The sequence below is a fragment of the Ahaetulla prasina genome, chromosome 11 (assembly GCF_028640845.1).
Source record: "Ahaetulla prasina isolate Xishuangbanna chromosome 11, ASM2864084v1, whole genome shotgun sequence".
In the NCBI taxonomy this organism is placed as follows: Eukaryota; Metazoa; Chordata; class Lepidosauria; order Squamata; family Colubridae; genus Ahaetulla; species Ahaetulla prasina.
Genome location: NC_080549.1, coordinates 23,318,608 through 23,340,768, shown reverse-complemented (window position 1 = coordinate 23,340,768; position 22,161 = coordinate 23,318,608). Strand labels below are relative to the sequence as shown.

Genomic DNA, 22,161 nt, shown 5'->3' with positions numbered 1-22,161 from the left:
GAAAGCCTCAAAAGGTAATTGCAAAAGAAGTTGGATGTTCCCAAAGTGCTGTATCAAAGCACATTAATAGAAAGTCATGTGGAAGGGAAAAGTGTGGAAGAAAAAGGTGCACAAGAAGCAAGGATGACCGCATCCTGGAGAGGATCGTCAGGAAAAGGCCATTCAAAAGTATTGGGGACTTTCACAAGGAGTGGACTGAGGCTGGAGTCAGTGCATCAAGAGCCACCACACACAGATGGATCCTGGACATGGGCTTCAAATGTCGTATTCCTCTTATTTATTTATTTATTTATTTATTTATTAATTAGATTTCTAGACCGCCCTTCTCCCGAAGGACTCAGGGCGGTGTACAGCCTTATTAAAACACATAGGTACACAATAAATTTAAAATACATTTAAAATGAAATATTTAACCGCCAATTTAAAACTAAAACGGTCAAACGACCATATAAAACCCTAAACTATAAAATCACCATTAAAACCCATAACTTAAAAACTAACCCAGTCCAGCGCAGATAAATAAGTAAGTTTTGAGCTCATGGAAAGGTCTGAGGTCCGGAAGTTGACGAAGTCCTGGGGAGCTCGTTCCAGAGGGCGGAGCCCCACAGAGAAGGCCCTTCCCTGGGTGTCGCCAGACGACACTGTCGCGCCGACGGCACCCTGAGAGTCCTCTATATGTTGTTGTAGCATTTCTTCTCGCTTCTGAACATGTCCACCACATATGATAATACGATCCTGGTGTCTGATGACATTTCCAACATTTGGCTGATTTATCTGTAAACATTTTTGCCAGTTTTTCAAGTGGCATATACCACCCGTAAGACATTTTATATTGGTTCTCCTTATATGGTATGGACATCGTTAATTTATAATTCCTTTCCCATAGCTGCTGCCATTTGTCTAACTCAATTGAATATCTAATTTTTTTTACCCAGGCTATCATTGTTTCTTTTATCTGTACTTCTTCTAATTCAATACTAAGTAAGTAATTATATTTTTTAATTATTATTTTGTCATGGGTTCCTGTGAGTATCCTATCCAGATCTGTCATTTCTAAGTAAAAACCATATAATTTTGCATCTTTTTCATATCTTGTTTGTATTTGCATATGTGTATACCAATCCATCTCAATCCCTTGTTCTTCTATTTCTTGTTTCCCCCTTCAATTCCCCCTTATCTGTTAATATATCCTTATATCTAAGAATATTTCTAAAATTAATAATATTTGGGTGTATTAACGCTTCCATTGTTGATAACCATATTGGTTTTTTCAAATAATATTTATCTCTTAACTTTCTCCCACACCAATAATAATGCATTTCTTACATAGTGTCTTTGAAAATACATATGCATCTTACTTCTACCGTACCATAAAAATGCATGCCATCCCAATTGTAAATTGTGTCCTTCCAGAGTTAATAGTCGTGTACTTCTTAGTTCAATCCATTCTCTCATTCAAGTCAACGCTGCTGCCTCATAATATAGTTTCCAATTCGGCAGTCCAAATCCTCCACGTAATCTTGCCTCCTGTTTCTCGCCTTCTTCCCTTGCCATATAAATTTCCTTACTATTTTATTAAGATGTTCAAGATAAGTCTTTTCAATTTTTATTGGTATTGTCTGAAATAGAAACAATAGTCTTGATAATATATTCATCTTTATTGTTGCAATCTTTCCTATTAACGATAACTAAATTTTTCCATTTCTCCAAATCTTTCTCAATTTGTGTTTTTCATTCATAATAATTATCTTCTTTTATCATTACACATCTTGAAGTTAATTGTATTCCTAAGTATTTTACTTTCTTCATAATTTGTATATCTAATTTCTACTTTAGTTCTTGAAGTTAATTGTATTCCTAAGCATTTTACTTTCTTCATAATATGTATATCTAATTTCTCCTTTAGTTATCTTTTCTGTTCTTCTGTAATATTTTTCACCAATGTTTTTGTTTTCTCCTTGTTTATTTTTAAACCTGCCACCTCTCCATGTTCTTCTATTTGTTCTAATAGTTTGGTACCAATTATTTGCGGTTCATCCAAAATAAACACCAAATCATCTGCAAAGGCTTGTAGCTTATATTCTTCCTTCTAATTTTCATTTGTTTTATTTCTTCATTTCATCTTATATTTCTAGTTAATATTTCTAAAGTCAACACAAATAACAATGGTGGTAACGGACATCCTTGTCGTGTTCCTTTCGTTATATTAACTTTTTCTGTCATCTCTATTTTAGTATCAGTATTTTAGCTGATCGTTTATCATAGATTGTTTTTATTATGTTTATAAATCTCTCCCCAAAGTCCATTACCTGTAATTGCTTTATAATAAATTGCTAATTCACATTATCAAATGCTTTCTGTGCATCTAGAAATACCATCACCATTTGTTTTTCTGAGTGTTCTTCATAATATTCCAAAGTATTCAAAATTATCCTCATATTGTCTCTGATTTTTCTTTTAGGTAAAAAGCCATTTTGATCCATATGAATAAAGACATTTAATAACCCCTTTAATCTATTCGCCATTATTGAAGCAAAGATCTTGTAATCTACATTTAACAATGAAATCGATCTGTAGTTATTAACTTGTAAATCTGCATCTTCTTTAGGTATAAGTATAACATACGCCTCCATCCATGAGTTTGGAATCTTTGCTTTCACTAGAAGTTCATTAAATAAATCCATCATTACATTGCTTAACACATCTTGTAAGGACTTGTATAGTTCTGCTGGTAGTCCATCCAGTCCTGGTGTTTTCCCATTTTTTTGTTTTTTAATCACTTCTGTTAGCTCCATCATCATTATTCTTTCTTTTAGTGCTTCCTTATATTGTTCAGGTATTTTAGGTAAGTCAGTTTTTTCTAAATATTGTTTTATCTTCTCATCAGGTATCTTCTCTTGATTATACAGGTGAAACTCAAGAAATTACAATATCGTGCAAAAGTTCATTTATTTCAGTAATGCAGCTTAAAAGGTGAAACTAATATATGAGATAGACTCATTACTTGCAAAGTGAGATAGTTCATGTCTTAATTTGTCAAAATTTTGATGATTAGGCTGACAGCTCATGAAAACCCCAAATTCACAATCTCAGAAAATTAGAGTATTGTGAAAAGGTTCAATATTCTAGGCTCAAAGTGTCCCACTCTAATCAGCTAATTAAGCCATAACACCTGCAAAGGGTTCCTGAGCCTTTAAATGGTCTCCCAGTCTGGTTCAGTAGGAATCACAATCATGGGAAAGACTGCTGACCTGGCAGTTGTGCATAAAACCATCATTGACACCTCCATAAAGAGGGAAAGCCTCAAAAGGTAATTGCAAAAGAAGTTGGATGTTCCCAAAGGGCTGTATCAAAGCACATTAATAGAAAGTCATGCGGAAGGGAAAAGTGCACAAAAGTGGAAGAAAAAGGTGCACAAGCAGCAGGGATGACTGCAGCCTGGAGAGGATTGTCAGGAAAAGGCCATTCAAAAGTGTTGGGGACTTTCACAAGGAGTGGACTGAGGCTGGAGTCAGTGCATCAAGAGCCACCACACACAGATGGATCCTGGACATGGGCTTCAAATGTCATATTCCTCTTGTCAAGCCACTCGTGAACAGCAAACAACGTCAGAAGCGTCTTACCTGGGCTAAAGAAAAAAAGAACTGGTCTGTTGCTCAGTGGTCCAAAGTCTTCTTTTCTGATGAGAACAACTTTTGGAAATCATTTGGAAACCAGGGACCCAGAGTCTGGAGGAAGAATGGAGAGGCACACACTGCAAGATGCTTGAAGTCCAGTGTGAAGTTTCCACAGTCTGTGTTGATTTGGGGAGCCATGTCATCTGCTGGTATTGGTCCACTGTGCTTCATTAAGTCCAGGGTCAATGCAGCCATCTACCAGGAGATTTTGGAGCCCTTCATGCTTCCTTCCTTCCTTCATGCTTTATGGGGATGCTGACTTCATTTTCCAGCAGGACTTGGCACCTGCCCACACTGCCAAAAGTACCAAAACCTGGTTCAATACCCATGGGATTACTGTGCTTGATTGGCCAGCAAACTCGCCTGACCTGAACCCCATAGAGAATCTATGGGGCATTGCCAAAAGAAAGATGAGAGACATGAGAGACATGAGACCGAACAATGCAGAAGAGCTGAAGGCCGCTATTCAGTATTTACTTCAAATTTATTTATAAGCATTCCATCTTTTTGTAAAAAAAAGTACTCCATTCTTTTAAATTGGTTCCCAATCACTTTCTTTAACTCATTCAGAAAAAAAAAATCCTTTGGTTTTTTGCTTTCTTCGCTGCCCAAATACCGGAAGAGGAGAGCCGATATAGACCCGCTCTCCCTCCTCGCCTTAAACCACTTTTCCACTTTATTTTCCTTTCAAGTGGGTATGAAGAGAAACTTTTATTAAGAAAGCTAGATTCTCACCCGGATGGCACACACTGTCTTCGCTTTCTTCTTTCTGTTGTGACCTCCCCAGCTTCTTAGCGGCTTCTATGGCCACTTCCCCCCACCCCCGACATCCGGTTTGAGGAGCTTCTTCCGATCAGCCAGGGAGTTTGCGATCTCCCTGTGTTGATCAGTCTGTGCTTCTCTTGTTCGTCATCTCTACAAGACAACTTAGGTCACTTGGGACCCCCAAACAATGGTGATATAAATGGTTCTCCAGGAACCCCTGAAGAACATGTTGTGTCACCACAACGCTGCCCATGCCCCCTCTCAAAAACATAATATATTTTTAACAGTAGCTACATTTTAAATACTCTCTGAAAGGTAACTATGAGTCCCATCCTCCATACACTGTTAACATTTAAAACTGTTTGCTTGTCTGATAGTCTGCAAAACGTCCTGAGATGATCCAGTGATCCAGTTGTCCAGCACATCCTTCCCCTAAGTCAAGAGTAGAACCATGGCGTTTAGGACTTGTGGACTTCAACTCCCAGAAATCGTGGCCTGGCCAGCTCAGAAATTCTGGGAGTTAAAATTCACAAGTCATAAAATGGCCATGGTTTCCCACACCTGCCCTAAATGTGTGCCTTGGATTACAGTTCAACACTAATAGATTTCTGTTCACTTGTGTCCGATATTTGGAAACTGCCTAGAAAAATCCCTGCAGTTTTCTTGATAAGGTTTTTCTCATGCCGTTTGCCATTGCCTGCTTTTCATCGGGGCTGAAATGAAATGGCTGGCCCAAGGTGACCCAGCTTCATCCCTAAGGCAGAACTACAACTTGCATTATCTTGGTTTCTAGCTCAGTGCCTTGTCTATTACATCAAATAGACTGGCTGTGTGTGTGTGTGTGTTTGAGAGAGAGATTCTTCTGTTCAAATGTCTAATACTTGGACACTGCCTGGACAAGTCTCTGCCATTTTCTTGGCAAGATTTTTCAGATATAGTTTGCCATTGCCTTCTTTCTGGGGCTGAGAGAAAGTGACGGGCACAAGGTCACTGCATTGGCTTCATGCCTGAGGCAAGTCAATTATAGCAAGGCAGCTTTGGTCCTTAAGGTGTCACAAAAATTTTCACAATATCCCCCACCTTTTTTTTTTTTTGCTCTGCAGACTGAAATGGCTAGGCATTTGGAATTTAATTGGATAATTTAACGAATAGAATAGAAACTGTTGATTTAGTCATTTGACCATGTCAAAGGGTAACTTAATGAAAGATTGCAAAGATGCTAGTTTTAAATTTTGGGATTGTGCTATTCCTGTTGCTAGTTTTTAGATAACTTGTGCCAAAGTTACTCTCATCTTGGGAGTGGATAGTGGACAGGTTGGTTGTTATTTTAATCCCATTCTTCTATGTTTATAATTAATTTTGCTCTGGTTATTTTTAGTTAAAGGGTATGATGACCAGCTGGGGAGATGAGTCGGGGACATCTGTTGTGGAGCAGATGGGGCCAAACTGAAACTGCAGCATGTCTCTTCCCAACTACTCAGAGGATACATTTACCTCCATGACTGAAGAAGAAGAGGAGGAGAGGGAGTACGGGGACGACTCATTTGAATCTTATGACTCAGCGGATGAGTTGAAAGAGCCAGTGGCCTCTGACCTGACCAAGGGTGCTTGGCAATCCTCATGTCAAAAGGATGAAGGTCAGTTAGGATCCACAAGGATTTGGTTCAGTTCCTTCTGCAGGCTTACAAGTGGGAAGTGGTGGTGTGGGGGAGACTTAGGTCAGCAAAAATAGGGAGGGAAAAGTACAAGGGGAGAAAAAGGCAAAAGAAAATTTGCCATTAAGAATTTATTTAATAATTAAGAATTATTAAATAGATTAAATTAATTATACAATTTAAAATAAAAATATTTAATTAAAAATTAATATTACAGAAATAAAGAAATATGTACCAGGCAAAAGAAGGAAATGTCTGTGTGTAGCAGTGGTGAAATCCAAACTGGTTTGCTACCAGTTCACTGGCCACACATGCACAGTATACACCAAAAGGAGGCTTAGGAAGGTAAGTACAAGCGGGGGGTGGGGGGTGGAATCAGTTGTGGTGCGCAATTTAGCTTTGGCAGAAAGCAGGATTTTGGCACTGCACAGCTGATCTCCCCCCCCCCCCCGCTGTTCTACTTACCTTCCCAAGCTTCCTTTTGGATTTCCTGCTTTCTAGCAAAGCTATCACATGGTACAGCTGACCATCAGAAATACTGGTTCGGATGAACTGATAGCTTTTTTCCCCCTAGATTTTGCCCAGATCGGTAGTTTTTATCACTACCAGTTCGGCCAAACTGGAGCCAGCCAGTAGCATTTCACCCCGGTGTGTAGCATTTATCACAATGGGGGCAGTCAATTTGTAGAGTATCAGGGAGATACTGTAAGAGCAGCAAGATACTGGATGCCCAAAATTCATAAGGGCTGATTATTTTTAATGTTTTATGTTTTTTTAAATGTTTTAATTGTATAATTAGTGACAGCTATGGACAAAGGAAACTCTAGCTTTGGCCAACGATGACATTAATCAAGGAGAAAATCCGAGATGGTAGGAAACCATAACAGGAGAAAATGACAATCCTTAACACTCTTATAAGATTCTGTGCTTAGAGCACCCTTTAACCAGGACTTGTCAGGCCTGAGCCCCAAAAACAAGATCCACTTGAGTCTGGTTCTTTATTTGCTTACATCTATTAGACAGAATCTTGCCAGACTAAACCTATACGCTTGTAATGTAACATATACACCATGAGAGATTCTTGGGTGTGACTATCCTGAACCTTTTCCTCCGTCGATGTCGTGTCCCACTCCTCCGCTGACGGCCAGGTCAGAGAAATCCGAATCAGGCTTGCCTCTGCAGCTCTGCCCAAAGTCCTAGCAAAGTCCTCAGAGCAGGCAGGAGACCAGTAAGTGACTTCAGCAAGATAAGTTCGACTTTGCCTGATTCAGAGACTGCCAGAAAGCAGATCCTTTATATAGGCCATGGGGTGTGGCTCCATGACTCAGCACTCATTAAGGCCTGCCCCTCCCTTCCTTCTGTTGCCTCCGCCTATCCAATCTTCTGATGCGAGGGTCACTCCAATCAGCTGTTGGTAATAAACCCTCCTCAGGCTCACATGCTGTGGAGGAGGGGGAGGGGTCTAGCTGCTCCGTTTGCCTGGGCATGGAGTCAGGGCTGGGGCCGGGAGGTGCTCCTTCTTCTGCAGTTTGTCTGGGCATGGGGCCGGGAGGCATACATTCCTCCGTGTTCGGGAGCAGATAAGAAGGCCCCGGCTGCTCTGAGGGCGGGCAAGACACAACAGTCGCCTTCCAGTTCAGGACTATGCTGTCTTTTGCCTTGTGCCTCATTCTGGAATATGCTGCCTCCTCCCTGGGAGACTGTGGGACTACTGTTGACATTTCCCACTCTTCTCCTTAAACTGCAGACTCCCATAACAGCACTTATAATTACTTGATTAAGAAAAACTGGAAGGTTTTACACAATTTTGTTTCTACATATTCCTACCTTTAGTTTATCTTGTACAGCCTAACTATTCCTACTAGAATGCTAGGCTACAGTTAAACAAGCTGTGTTTTGGATTAGCATAATGTTGAGAACAGAGCAAAAAAATCTTTGAAAGTTACCGAATTGCACCTGAACATAAGGAGGACTATATGTTTTTTAACAGTGCTAGCCCATGCTTATGAATTAAACAGCTTCACTCATCTTTTATGGATGTCTGAGGAGTTTAGATTATATATCATGTATGAGTTTTGCATGTATGAACCCATTTGTCATTTGGTTGATCTCTATGTTATTTCCTCCTTCCTTCCCTGTTAGAATTGTTAGATTCTGCATTTGTAGGAGAGTCTTTAACTAGAAAATGGATTAATCTTCTGAAAGTCAACAGAAGAAGTATCACTGAGAGAGCAAAACCTTCCATAGAACCAGATACTGGTAAGTCAATTTTCAGGTCTGAAACTTCTTAGTCTTACTCATGGTAATGGTGATACCTATGAGTGCCATTAGACACAGTGTGGTGATACTATAATGTGAGAATTTGGGGCAGTCTCCCATTTTTCAGGGTTTTTTAAAACATATAGTAAGCATATCAAAGCTAAATGCAGTTAGAATACTTTAGAATAGAATAGAGCTGGAAGGAACATTGGAGGTCTTCTTGTCCAGCCCCAGATCGAGCAGGAGACCCTCGACCATTTCAGACAAGTGACTGTCTAGTCTCTTCTTAAAAACCTCCACTGATGGAGCACCCACGATTTCTGAAGGTAATATGTTCCACTGGTTAATTGTCCTCATTATTTCTCCTCAATTCCAGGTTGCTTCTCTCTTTGATTAGTTTCCAACCATTATTTCTTGTCCTGCCCTCTGGTGTTTTGGAGGATAAGTTGACCCCCTTTTCTTTGTGGCAGCCCCTCAAATACTGGAATACTGCTATTATGTGACCCCTAATTCTTCTTTTCTTTAGACTAGCCAGACCCTAAACCTGCAGCCGTTCTTCATATGGTTTAGTCTCCAGGCTTAGTTGCTCTTCTCTGAACTTTTTCCAAAGTCTTAACATCTTTTTTGTAGTATGGTGACCAAATTGGTTACAGTATTATATAAGCTGGAAGTTGCTTCCCTCTGAGTGGTGGGTTTTGTTGTTGTTGTTGTTTTTTGTCTACCTGTGGTCATTCTGATTCTCTTTTTTAGATAAGGAAGTATCTCTGAAATGATGACCCAGTGAGGCACAGATTTGAACAGAATGCCAGTGGCTTGGCATTAACACCATTGGTGTTACTAGAAAATAGAAATTGCTAACTGTATTTGGAAGAGGTCCAGTTGCCCAGAACAACCTTCAAAGATAAGCTTAAGAAATCTGCAACCTGATAGTTTACAGAGGGGGCACAAAACAGTTCCTCAGTTTGGATATTTTGCAGTCGTTCATAATCACCCTGGCAATCATTTTGTGAGAATGCAGGTAAGCCTGCAACTAAGTTTATTGGCCCTAAAAGTTAATTTAGCCCTGACATGACAGGAATTAATGAAGAATAGACTAGAATTCTTTATTGGCCAAGTGTGATTGGACACACAAGGAATTTGTATACGCTCTTGGTGTACATAAAAGAAAAGATACATTTGTCAAGAATCATAAGGTACAACACTTAATGATAGTCATAGGGAAACAGTCAATATAAATCTTAAGGATACTAGCAACAAGGTTACAGTCATACAGTTATAAGTGGGAGGAGATGGATGATAGAAATGATGAGAAGATTAATAGTAATGCAGACTTAGTAACTAGTTCGATAGTGTTGAGGGAATTATTTGTTTAGCAGAGTGATGGCATTTGGGGAAAAAACTGCCCTTGTGTCTAGTTGTTCTGCTGTGCAGTGCTCTATAGAGTCGTTTTGAGGGTAGAAGTTGAAACAGTTTCTGTCTAGGATGTGAGGGGTCTGTAAATATTTTCACAGCCCTCTTTCTGACCCGTGCAGTATACAGGTCCTCAATGGAAAGCAGGTAGGTAGCAATTGTTTTTTCTGCAGTTCTAATTATCCTCTGAAGTCTGTGTCTGTCTTGTTGGGTTGCAGAACCAAACCAGACAGTTATAGAGGTGCAGATGACAGACTCAATAATTCCTCTGTAGAACTGGATCAGCAGCTCCTTGGGCAGTTAAACAACATAGATCTGTCTTGTGGACAGATGAGACCAAGATAGAGCTTTTTGGTAAAGCACATCATTCTACTGTTTACCGAAAACAGAATGACGCCTACAAAGAAAAGAACACAGTACCTACAGTGAAATATGGTGGCGGTTTATGATGTTTTGGGATTGTTTTGCTGCCTCTGGAACTGGGTGCCTTGACTGTGTGCAAGGCATCATGAAATCTGAGGATTACCAAAGGATTTTGGGTCGCACTGTAGAGCCCAGTGTCAGAAAGCTGGGTTTGCATCCGAGATCTTGGGTCTTCCAGCAGGACAATGACCCCAAACATACGTCAAAAAGCACCCAGAAATGGATGGCAACAAAGCGCTGGAGAGTTCTGAATAGAATTTTTTTATTGAATAGAATAGAATTTTTATTGCCCAAGTGTGATTGGACACACAAGGAATTTGTCTTGGTGCATATGCTCTCAGTGTACATAAAAGAAAAGATACCTTCATCAAGGTACAACATTTACAACACAAATGATGGTCAATATATCAATATAAATCATAAGGATTACCAGCAACAAAGTTACAGTCATACAGTCATAAGTGGAAAGAGATTGGTGATGGGAACGATGAGAAAATTAATAGTAGTGCAGATTTAGTAAATTTTATCTACTCAGTAAGTTTAAGAAAAAGTCTAAATTTATCTGCTTTGAAGTATTTCTCCTCTGGTAAATGCTATTAAGAATGAACTAAATAGCAAACTTACATTAATAAAAGGGAATTTTTTTGGCTCAGCTTTTTCCTTATTCAGATTTTATCCTGATAGGTTGTGTGACCCCATTTTAAAAAACTCTTGTTATAAGATGCTAAGTAAAACTAGATCATTATGGCTTGTTTCACAAATCATAGTTTTTGGCCTACTGGTGAAGACACTCACCTCCCACTTGGAAGGTTGAGAGTTCAATCCTAGGTGTAGCGGAAGGTCTCTTAGGGTGGAAAGAAAAAAATATCTGCTGCAAATTCTGCATAGGTGTCAGGAAGGGCATCCAGGGAAAGGGCCAGAAAAAGGGAATCTATCTATCTATCTATCTATCTATCTATCTATCTATCTATCTATCTATCTATCTATCTATCTATCTTTCTATCTTTCTATCTTTCTATCTATCTATCTATCTATCTTTTCTGATTCTAGATGACTTCAAGCCACTGCATATTAAACAAAACCATTAAAGACTAGATAAAACCATTCTTCCATCAGACTAGTTTTAAATGCTCACATACAGATAATCCTGGATTTAGGAGAGCTCTGATTTAAAAGCAAAGAAACTGTGTTTCAGATATCAAGTGCATGTGATGATGTGAGATTTTGGCTTGTTTTTCTTGGATTGAACAATCTGATGTCTGAAATGTTGAGTTGGGAAATTGCAGGTTACATTAAAATTATTGCCAGTGAAAAAGAAGTCCATTAAACTTCTTGCATTTTTCTTCCCTTTTACTCAGTTGTCATTTACTGGTTTGTCAATTGTTTTCTCTGGCCATGGATACCTGGAGAGAAGTGGCTGCCTAAAAACAATTCTTCTGTTAGGGAATTTGATGTCCTTAGAGAGAAGTTAACATTGTTTTGTGTTGTTAAGTTTGTGCATCCAGCTGACTTTCAAGCGAAGAATAATACTATTCAAGTCACTCAAATAAGTAGCTGTGTTCTGTTAGTATGGATTCAGTCCTCCCTAACCCTGCATTTATTTATTTATTCAGTTTTTAAAATCTTGACCTTATTACTTTATAAGTAACTCAAGATAGTGAACATATCTAATAATGCCTTCTTCCTGACAACAATCCTGCAAGGTGGGTTGGGCTGAGAGAGAGAGAATTACTGGCCCAAGGTCACCCAGCTGGCTTTCATGCTTAAGGTGGGACTATAACTCGCAGTCTCCTGGTGATTGGCCCAAAGTCAACCAAATGGCTTTCATGGCTAAAGTGGGATTAGAACTCAGTATCTCCTAGTGATTGGCCCAAAGTCACTTACGCAATTTTCATGCCTAAGGCAAGACCAGAACTCACTACCCCCTTGGTGAGTGGCCCAAAGTCCCCTATCTGGCTTTTATGCCTAAAACCCAGTCTCCCAGTTTCTACACCAGCATGTTAACCACTACACCATGTGGCTAGTAAGCAAAATAAGCTTATGCTCAGGGCACTGAAGGAAGTGGGGGCACATCAGAGTCTCTCCCCCACAATCTAGCATGCCCTGAATTCTTCCACTGCCACTTCCCAGCTTTAGTTTTCAATATTTTTTGCATTTGCATTTTTTCCTTACAACGATTTTATTTAAAAAGGCATTAAAAATGATGAAAATTTGCATTTTTCCCTATTGCCCTAGTTATAAGTAAATAATTTGCTTAAATTGCTTACTGAGATTTGATGTTAAAAACATAAATTTTTAAAAACTTTACATTTAATATAGCTGTAGGGGCTCAATGGCCTGGAATAACACTGAATTTTTAATCACTTATTTCCTCTTCAGCACTTGGATTTAATGCCTGGTCAATGAAGCAATGGAAGAGCTGAGAGGCACCTTTGCTGGGCTGGGCTTAGGACATCAGGGGGTCTTAATTGGAGCCTGCCCCTTTCCTACCGTTACTTGACTGAAATATAGATCCAGTTTCAAATTATTTTAATTTGACCATTTTGTTAACAAAGTCTTGAGAGCTTTCAAAGTGAAAAGCTGAGAGGTTCACTAGCACATACTGTTTGGTCTCCAGCTCAGTGCTTCTCAGCCTTAGCCACTTGAAGATGTGTAGACTTCAACTCCCAGAATTCCCCAGCTAGAATGGATTGAGAAACACTATTTTAAAATGTCTTGCTTGGGGAGTCCAGAGTCTGGAGACATGATCCAAAGTAGTCCAAATTTTCCATGTTGTCCCATAACCACATTGCTTCTCTATGTTCTGGCCTTCTTCCACCGAGGAGTTTGATGAAAAGATTTGAAGGAAGTCTTGCTGGTCCTCAAAAGTAGGATGATAAGCTATCTGAAGGGGCAAAGGGAGATAAGTCCCACCTTGTTCTATTCAGACTAATTTTTGGACCAGGTAGAGTCTTTCCTAATAACGAATTACCTTGCCCACAGCACCTGGGATTTAAAAAGCTGATTTTCTAAACCTTTTTCATCTGTGTTGTTTAACTGCCCAAGGAGCTGCTGATCCAGTTCTATAGAGGAATTATTGAGTCTGTCATTTGCACCTCTATAACTGTCTGGTTCGGTTCTGCAACCCAACAAGAAAGACACAGACTTCAGAGGATAATTAGAACTGCAGAAAAAACAATTGCTACCAACCTGCCTTCCATTGAGGACCTGTATACTGCACGAATCAAGAAGAAGGCCATGAAAATATTGACAGATCCCTCACATCCTGGACATAAACTGTTTCAATTCTTACCTTCAAAACGACACTATAGAGCACTGCACAGCAGAACAACTAGACACAAGAACAGTTTTTTCCTGAACGCCATCACTCTGCTAAACAAATAATTCCCTCAACACTGTCAAACTATTTACTAAATCTGCAGTATTAATCTTCTCATCATTCCCATCACCCAACTCCTTCCACTTACAATTGTATGACTGTAACTTTGTTTCTGGTATCTTTATGATTTATATTAATATTGATTGTTTCCTGATTGCTTATTTGTACCCGATGACTATCATTAAGTGTTGTATCACCAAGTGTTAAATTTGTACCCTATGACTATCGTTAAGTGTTGTAAATGTTGTACCTTGATGAAGGTATCTTTTCTTTTATGTACACTGAGAGCATATGCACCAAGACAAATTCCTTGTGTGTCCAATCACACTTGGCCAGTAAAAATTCTATTCTATTCTAATCTATTTAAGCTAGAAGCATTTGAGTAAAAAGGAAAAGGAAGCCTTTGACTGAAACTGCTCCAGCAACTGCATCATGAATAATTTCTGTGACATGGTTTACCGTCTTTCTATTTTCTCTTTATTATCTGGATTCAAATCTTCTTTATTCTTCCAAAAGTCTAACTTCATTTTTGGCAAAGAGGTTATTGCTTTATGCTGTTGAAGGAGTTTCTTATTTTGTTCTTGCTTGTTGTAAACATTGCTGACTCCAAATACACTATTCAATAAGTAATGCTAGTGGTAAGTTTCAATACAGGTAATCCTCGACTTACAATGGCCATTTAATGGCTGTTCAACATTACAACGGCATTGAAAAATGGAAATTATGACTATTTTTCACACTTACAAATGATGCTGCATTTCCATGGTCATGGGATCAAAATTAATATGCTTGGCAACTGACTCATATTTATGACGGTGGCAGTGTCCCAAGGTCAAGTGATCCCCTTTTGCAACCTTCTGACAAGCAAAGTCAATGGAGAAACCAGATTCACTTAACAACTGTGTTACTGCAGTGATACATTTAACAACTGTGTCACAAAAAGTCATAAAATGGGGCAAAGCTCACAACAAATGTCTCGCTTATCAACATAAATATCGGGCTCAATTGTGGTCGTAAGTCAAATATTACCTGTACAGTGACAGCCACCACCATGATATTCCTAGTAACTGGAAATAAGACTACAAGATTTTTCATCCCTGGATAGCATCTGATATTTTGTTCTGTGTCCCCCCCCCCACCCCCTGAAGCATTACCAGGAATTTCTGAAGAAGAACTGGGGATCCTGCAGTCTTTCTGTGTCAGCAAAATTAACCATCTCCATTATCAGAGGATTTCAGAGCCATTAAGAAGAAATAGCCGTGAGGAACAGAGGCCTAGGATGCTTTCACAGAGGCAGCAGAAGGGAGGTTGTGACTCTGCTGTCCCTTCTGAGCTAGTAAACAGGCTTCATCTGAAAAGTCTCAAGGAGATGATGAAAAAGGTCCTGAAACCATGACTTTTTTGCAAATGACTGGGAGGGTGGGAAAAAACCAAGTGCTACTTTTTGTTATTTACAGACTTACAGGTAGTCCTCAACTTACAACCATTCATTTAATGACCAAAGTTAAAACAGCACTGCAAAAAAAGGTAACTTATGACTTTTTTTCACACTTACTGTATGATCATTGCAACATCGCTATGGTCACACGATCAAAATTCAGATCTTGGCAACTGGCATGTATTTGCAGTGTCCCCGGGTCACATGATTACCTTTTTTTTTTTTTTAATTTGCATTTATATTCCGCCGTTCTCCGAAGACTCAGGGCGGCTTATACTGTGTTAAGCAATAGTCTTCATCCATTTGTATATTATATACAAAGTCAACTTTTATTGCCCCCAACAACAATCTGGGTCCTCATTTTACCTACCTTATAAAGGATGGAAGGCTGAGTCAACCTTGGGCCTGGTGGGACTTGAACCTGCAGTAATTGCAGGCAGCTGTGATAATAACAGACAGACTTAGTAGCCTTCTGACAAGCAAAGTCAACAAGGAAGTCAGGTTCACTTAACAAATGTGAATCACTGAACTGCAGTGATTCTTTTAACAACTGTGGCAAGAATGGTCATAAAATGAGGCAAGACCCACTTAACAACAGTCCTGGTTAACAACAAATTTTGTTTTCTCCCTACAAGATTCTGTGCTATTTTTGCAATAGAAGATTAGCCTCAGTATGGCACGAGATTTCTTCAGATGGTGACTTTTCAAAATTGCAAAAATCAAACCAAAAATCGAACGTTTGTTGTACATGCACAGCACGCTTTTGTGCTGTTTTTTCTTCTTTTTTTCACATTATACCGGATGGTGCAAACTTGGCGGGCTTTTGCATTAGCGCGGGGAAGCCCTGCCGGTGCAGTGAGAGGGCGGGGCGGGGGAGCCGCCAGCCTTCTCGGCTGAGGGAGAGAGGCTTTCCCTGACCGGTAGCTGCCTCATTTCCTCCTCGGCTTATACTGAGTCCCAGTTTACCCCAGTTTTTTGGGGTAAAATTGGGGACCTCGGCTTATACTCGGATCGGCTTATATTCGAGTATATACGGTATATATACAACAAGTAAACTGTCAGTCAAGTTATTTTTGTTAGTTGTGACATGATTTTGCATAGTACAGTTAGGTTCTCACATGCAGTTAAGAATCTCTTAAGTGTTTCTGTTGTTAGTTTTAGCTGAAACCATTGTTATTATAATGAAGATTTGATGTACATTTTCACTTGCAGAAGGAAAACATCTACTAATGAGTAAGCTGAGGTTGAGAAAGGGCAATTGGCCTTGAAAAGAAAGTAAAAAAATAATCTCACCATTATTTTCTAAGTCCTGCTCTTTAACTAATTAACCCCGAGGGGAAATGCTTACGTGATGATGGAATGTCCTTAGAAGGTGGTTTATCTTCCTTCACAGTAGCTTCTTGATCATAGTGACAGGATAGAATCAATGAGATGAGCAATATGCATCTCTCCCCTTCTCTCAATCTAAAATAATTTAAGCATTATAGCTGTAATGTGATGATCTTCCAATGTAATCTGATACATGTTTAGTCAGAAGTGAACCCTATTACATTTAATGAAGCTTGCTCCTAATAAGTGCATCTAAGATGGCAACCTTAATAAAGCTTGCTGCCGGAGTTCTTTACATTATTTTCTCTTTTTAAGAAGCTAAGTTTTAAAATACCTTTTGACAAAAGGAACAAGTTGCAGTATAATGATTTCAAAAGATATGGCTAAGTAAATTTATGATATTGCTGCTAGAGAAGCTATTGCAAGAGGCTATCTCCTGGGAAAAATAATAATAATTAGTTTCTTTATTTAGCTCATTTTGGAAGAAAGCTTACCTGGTTTTAAAGGCTGCCTTCATCTTCTATACACTTTTGTTCTGAAATGTTAGCCATGCTCTTGTTTTTAAGGAAGACAGTGTAGTGGAATGTAGTCTGGAGTGCCAGGAGGGAGGGCTGCCACTCAGAGGGCAAAGAGGCAGCAGAGTTTGGAATGCCTGGTAGGCAGGAAAAGGGCAAACACAGAATCTATCTGTGGTTCTGCAGATTGCTGTTTTAGTCTGGCAAGGTTCTGTCTGAGGGCAAACAACAAGAAAGAAACTACTCAGAAGTAATTTGACATGTTTTGGAGCCTAACTATTTTTTTTAAAAAAAATTCTGTCTCCTCTTGCCTTTAAGATAGCAGAAACTGAAATGCACCAACCTTCACAATGCCCCTTTTGCATGAAGAAAAGAGAAGGGTTTGCAAAAGTTGAATTTCTCCGTCGAAAGAAAACTATATTAGACAATGTTTTGCTTCAAGAGAAACTGGAAGACTATATGTACACCAAAGTAAGCAAAAAGCAGAATATATATACCAAAAGTAGATGTATTGTGTTGCATTGCATTGTGTTGTGTTGCGCTGTGCTGTGCTGTGCTATGCTATGCTATCCTATGCTTAGTACATACTTCATGAGCCATGGTGGTGCAGTGGTTAGAATGCAGTATTGCAGGCTAATTCTGCCAGCTGCTGGCTACCAACAATTCGGCAGTTCAATTCTCACTGGCTCAAGGTTGATTCAGCCTTCCATCCTTCTGAGGTTGGTAAAATGAGGCCCCAGATTTGGGGAGCAATAAGCTGACTCTGTAAACTCCTTAGAGAGGACTGTAAAGCACTATGAAGCAGTATATAATTCTAAGTGCTACTGCTATTGCTATCTGCATATCTCCAAATTGCTACTAACATTTTCGAAGGATTCAGAATTGGATTAGATTGTGTATGTTTTTCTTAAAAAAAGAGTTCATGAAATTTGTTTTTTTAACCTTGGGAATTAAAGTTTGGAATTCAAAGATCCATAGTACAGGTAGTCCTCAACTAACAACAGTTCATTTAGTGACCCTTTGAAGTTACAACGGTACTGAAAAAAGTGACTTATGACGCTTTTGTGCTGTTTTTTCTTCTTTTTTTCACATTATACCGGATGGTGCAAACTTGGCGGGCTTTTGCATTAGCGCGGGGAAGCCCTGCCGGTGCAGTGAGAGGGCGGGGCGGGGGAGCCGCCAGCCTTCTCGGCTGAGGGAGAGAGGCTTTCCCTGACCGGTAGCTGCCTCATTTCCCTCCCTCGGCTTATACTCGAGTCCCCAGTTTACCCCAGTTTTTTGGGGTAAAATTGGGGACCTCGGCTTATACTCGGATCGGCTTATATTCGAGTATATACGGTATATATACAACAAGTAAACTGTCAGTCAAGTTATTTTTGTTAGTTGTGACATGATTTTGCATAGTACAGTTAGGTTCTCACATGCAGTTAAGAATCTCTTAAGTGTTTCTGTTGTTAGTTTTAGCTGAAACCATTGTTATTATAATGAAGATTTGATGTACATTTTCACTTGCAGAAGGAAAACATCTACTAATGAGTAAGCTGAGGTTGAGAAAGGGCAATTGGCCTTGAAAAGAAAGTAAAAAAATAATCTCAGCATTATTTTCTAAGTCCTGCTCTTTAACTAATTAACCCCGAGGGGAAATGTTTACGTGATGATGGAATGTCCTTAGAAGGTGGTTTATCTTCCTTCACAGTAGCTTCTTGATCATAGTGACAGGATAGAATCAATGAGATGAGCAATATGCATCTCTCCCCTTCTCTCAATCTAAAATAATTTAAGCATTATAGCTGTAATGTGATGATCTTCCAATGTAATCTGATACATGTTTAGTCAGAAGTGAACCCTATTACATTTAATGAAGCTTGCTCCTAATAAGTGCATCTAAGATGGCAACCTTAATAAAGCTTGCTGCAGGAGTTCTTTACATTATTTTCTCTTTTTAAGAAGCTAAGTTTTAAAATACCTTTTGACAAAAGGAACAAGTTGCAGTATAATGATTTCAAAAGATATGGCTAAGTAAATTTATGATATTGCTGCTAGAGAAGCTATTGCAAGAGGCTATCTCCTGGGAAAAATAATAATAATTAGTTTCTTTATTTAGCTCATTTTGGAAGAAAGCTTACCTGGTTTTAAAGGCTGCCTTCATCTTCTATACACTTTTGTTCTGAAATGTTAGCCATGCTCTTGTTTTTAAGGAAGACAGTGTAGTGGAATGTAGTCTGGAGTGCCAGGAGGGAGGGCTGCCACTCAGAGGGCAAAGAGGCAGCAGAGCTTGGAATGCCTGGTAGGCAGGAAAAGGGCAAACACAAAATCTATCTGTGGTTCTGCAGATTGCTGCTTTAGTCTGGCAAGGTTCTGTCTGAGGGCAAACAACAAGAAAGAAACTACTCAGAAGTAATTTGACATGTTTTGGAGCCTAACTATTTTTTTTAAAAACAATTCTGTCTCCTCTTGCCTTTAAGATAGCAGAAACTGAAATGCACCAACCTTCACAATGCCCCTTTTGCATGAAGAAAAGAGAAGGGTTTGCAAAAGTTGAATTTCTCCGTCGAAAGAAAACTATATTAGACAATGTTTTGCTTCAAGAGAAACTGGAAGACTATATGTACACCAAAGTAAGCAAAAAGCAGAATATATATACCAAAAGTAGATGTATTGTGTTGCATTGCATTGTGTTGTGTTGCGCTGTGCTGTGCTGTGCTATGCTATCCTATGCTTAGTACATACTTCATGAGCCATGGTGGTGCAGTGGTTAGAATGCAGTATTGCAGGCTAATTCTGCCAGCTGCTGGCTACCAACAATTCGGCAGTTCAATTCTCACTGGCTCAAGGTTGATTCAGCCTTCCATCCTTCTGAGGTTGGTAAAATGAGGCCCCAGATTTGGGGAGCAATAAGCTGACTCTGTAAACTCCTTAGAGAGGACTGTAAAGCACTATGAAGCAGTATATAATTCTAAGTGCTACTGCTATTGCTATCTGCATATCTCCAAATTGCTACTAACATTTTCGAAGGATTCAGAATTGGATTAGATTGTGTATGTTTTTCTTAAAAAAAGAGTTCATGAAATTTGTTTTTTTAACCTTGGGAATTAAAGTTTGGAATTCAAAGATCCATAGTACAGGTAGTCCTCAACTAACAACAGTTCATTTAGTGACCCTTTGAAGTTACAACGGTACTGAAAAAAGTGACTTATGACGTTTTTCACGTTGATGACTGTTGCTGCATCCTCATGGTCATGTGATTTACATTCAGATGCTTAATAGCTGACTCACAATTATGACAGTTGAAGTGTCCCGGGGTCATGAGATCCCCTTTTGCAATCTTCTGACAAACAAATTCAACAGGGAAGCCTGATTCACTTAACAATCATGTTTTCAACTATGGTGAAATGGGCAAAACTCACTTAATAAATTTCTCACTCAGCATCATAAATTTTGGGCTCAATTGGGGTCGTAGGTTGGGGACTACCTGTATTTGAATGAAATTAACACTGTAGCAATGAATGCAGAGACATTTTGCAGTGCATTTTTCCTTCTGACTGGTAGTCAGTTTTGTGTAATGGGTGAGTCCAGTTGCTTAAGCCAGTGTTTCTCTACCCTGGCAACTTTAGATGGGTAGACTTCAGCTTCCAGAATTCCCTGGCCAGCCAGGCTCTATGTCCATCTTCTGTGTTCTATCTCATTGTTCATGATCATTTAATAACAATCTTACGCATGCATTTATAAATGGCTGAGAGTTTAATGGATTTTACCAATTTAGGCGTAACTTCTAGCACAATTTAATATCATTTGTATGTTGCCTTCATCTACTATCTGATGTCTTCTAATCTGTGACACCTCTGTTTTTATATAAATATAAAACTAAGCCATGTTAAAATTGCATTGGGTTCTGCGTAGTGTCTTTAAGCATCCAAAATATCTCAACATTGTTAGTTCCCTGTGGAAACCCCAAACTTCTAGAGACCTCCAGATTGTTGAGTTTCAGTTCTTGTAACACCCCACCCCACCCCAAAGCGCAGAGTTGAAATCTAACGCTTTGGGGAATTGCTGTAGAGACACACTTCATTTTTGTGGTCAAGGGTTGAAGTTAGGAGCAGATGGCTTCCCCAAAGCCATTTTTTTATTATAATGTAGGTGGAATACAAGACAGACATGTCTTAATTCATACCTACTGTGTTTCCCTGAAAATAGGACATATCCCGAAAATAAGGCCAAGTATTGTGACCCAGGCCCAAGTAGGTAGTAGTAAAAGCAATCAGTTCAAAAACAAACAGGCTTTATTAGAACAGCTGAGAATTAACTCAACGTCGTCCAAACAAAATCAAAGCAAATTCTCCATAACACAATTCTTCAGTATTATCACCAACCTTGGTCTAATTAGGCAAACTGCCAAAGGCTTTTCTTGGCAACAGTTCAAAAGCAGAAGATGCCAATAAGAAATAAATGCAGCAAGGCTATCAATGTTGTTTTCTGCCAAAGAGCCCAAATGCCATTGCTGGTCTTTTAAGCCTTATGGGAGGGGCCAATCATCTCTTGGCCCTACTCCCAAGTCTTCCTCTTTGCTTTAGCTGCTCTTGCCTTCTGACAGCGCTTCTTATGCGTGCATTAGGAACAGGCTCCTCCTGTTCATCTGCCTCACCACTGTCAGCCTCTGGAGGCTTCAGAGTCTGCATATCACTCCCAGATGGCCCTGGCCCCACCCCTGCCTCTGACGCAAAGCCCTCATCCGGGCCTTCCCCAGCCTTCAGGACTGGCCCATGTTCTTCCTCAGCCTCTTCGCTGTCCGACTCCGTTGCCAGCTCCACAGGTTGCTGGTGGACCACAACACCAAGCCTGATTTTTGGGTTGGGTGTAAATATATGCCCTCCCCTGAAAATAAGCCCTAGTGATGGGATGGGCGTGGCCAGCACTTTTGGGAGAGAAGGCAAAGGGGAAACGATGGCTTGCAAACTCCCACCCTGCTCCCACCTCTCTGCCAGGTGACTCCTGGCAGCCCCAGATGCCCAAAGCTCGCGCCTACCCCGCTCCCTTTTCCACAGCACCCGGCTCTTTATCGAGGGCTGTGGTAGATGGAGTGGGGGAGAAGCGAGATGCATGGAGCGAGACAGGCTCGTTCCTCTTGCCATCTCTTTTCCCCCTCTCGTCAGGCATGTCAGGGCTTCCTGCCCCTGCCCAAATTGATGCAATTTGTGGGTGGCAAGTGGGGAGGGGTGGGGCCAGGGAGACGCGAGATGCACGTCTTACCTGCCTTGCAGCTCTGTCGCGTGTCTCGCCATTGCCTGCAGGCAAACATGTTGTAGGGTAAAAC

The 22,161-nt window shown here is 39.9% G+C and overlaps 1 protein-coding gene across 4 annotated transcripts in view; it reads left to right on the top strand.

The window, feature by feature from the left end:
• Positions 1-17,801, top strand: part of C11H8orf48 (chromosome 11 C8orf48 homolog) — a 38,578-nt gene extending 20,777 nt beyond the window's left edge. For 2 of the 4 annotated variants that reach the window (XM_058197039.1, XM_058197038.1), the window contains 4 exons: positions 5,821-6,079; positions 8,240-8,356; positions 14,717-14,949; positions 17,169-17,801. In XM_058197039.1, coding sequence (XP_058053022.1) covers positions 5,902-6,079; positions 8,240-8,356; positions 14,717-14,949; positions 17,169-17,582 — 942 coding nt within the window. In that variant the 5' untranslated portion in view covers positions 5,821-5,901 and the 3' untranslated portion in view covers positions 17,583-17,801. Of the gene's footprint in view, positions 1-5,820; positions 6,080-8,239; positions 8,357-9,106; positions 9,375-14,716; positions 15,096-17,168 lie in introns of all 4 variants that reach the window. The other 2 variants (XR_009156721.1, XR_009156722.1) reach the window with 2 other exon arrangements.
• The last annotated feature ends 4,360 nt before the right edge of the window (positions 17,802-22,161 follow it).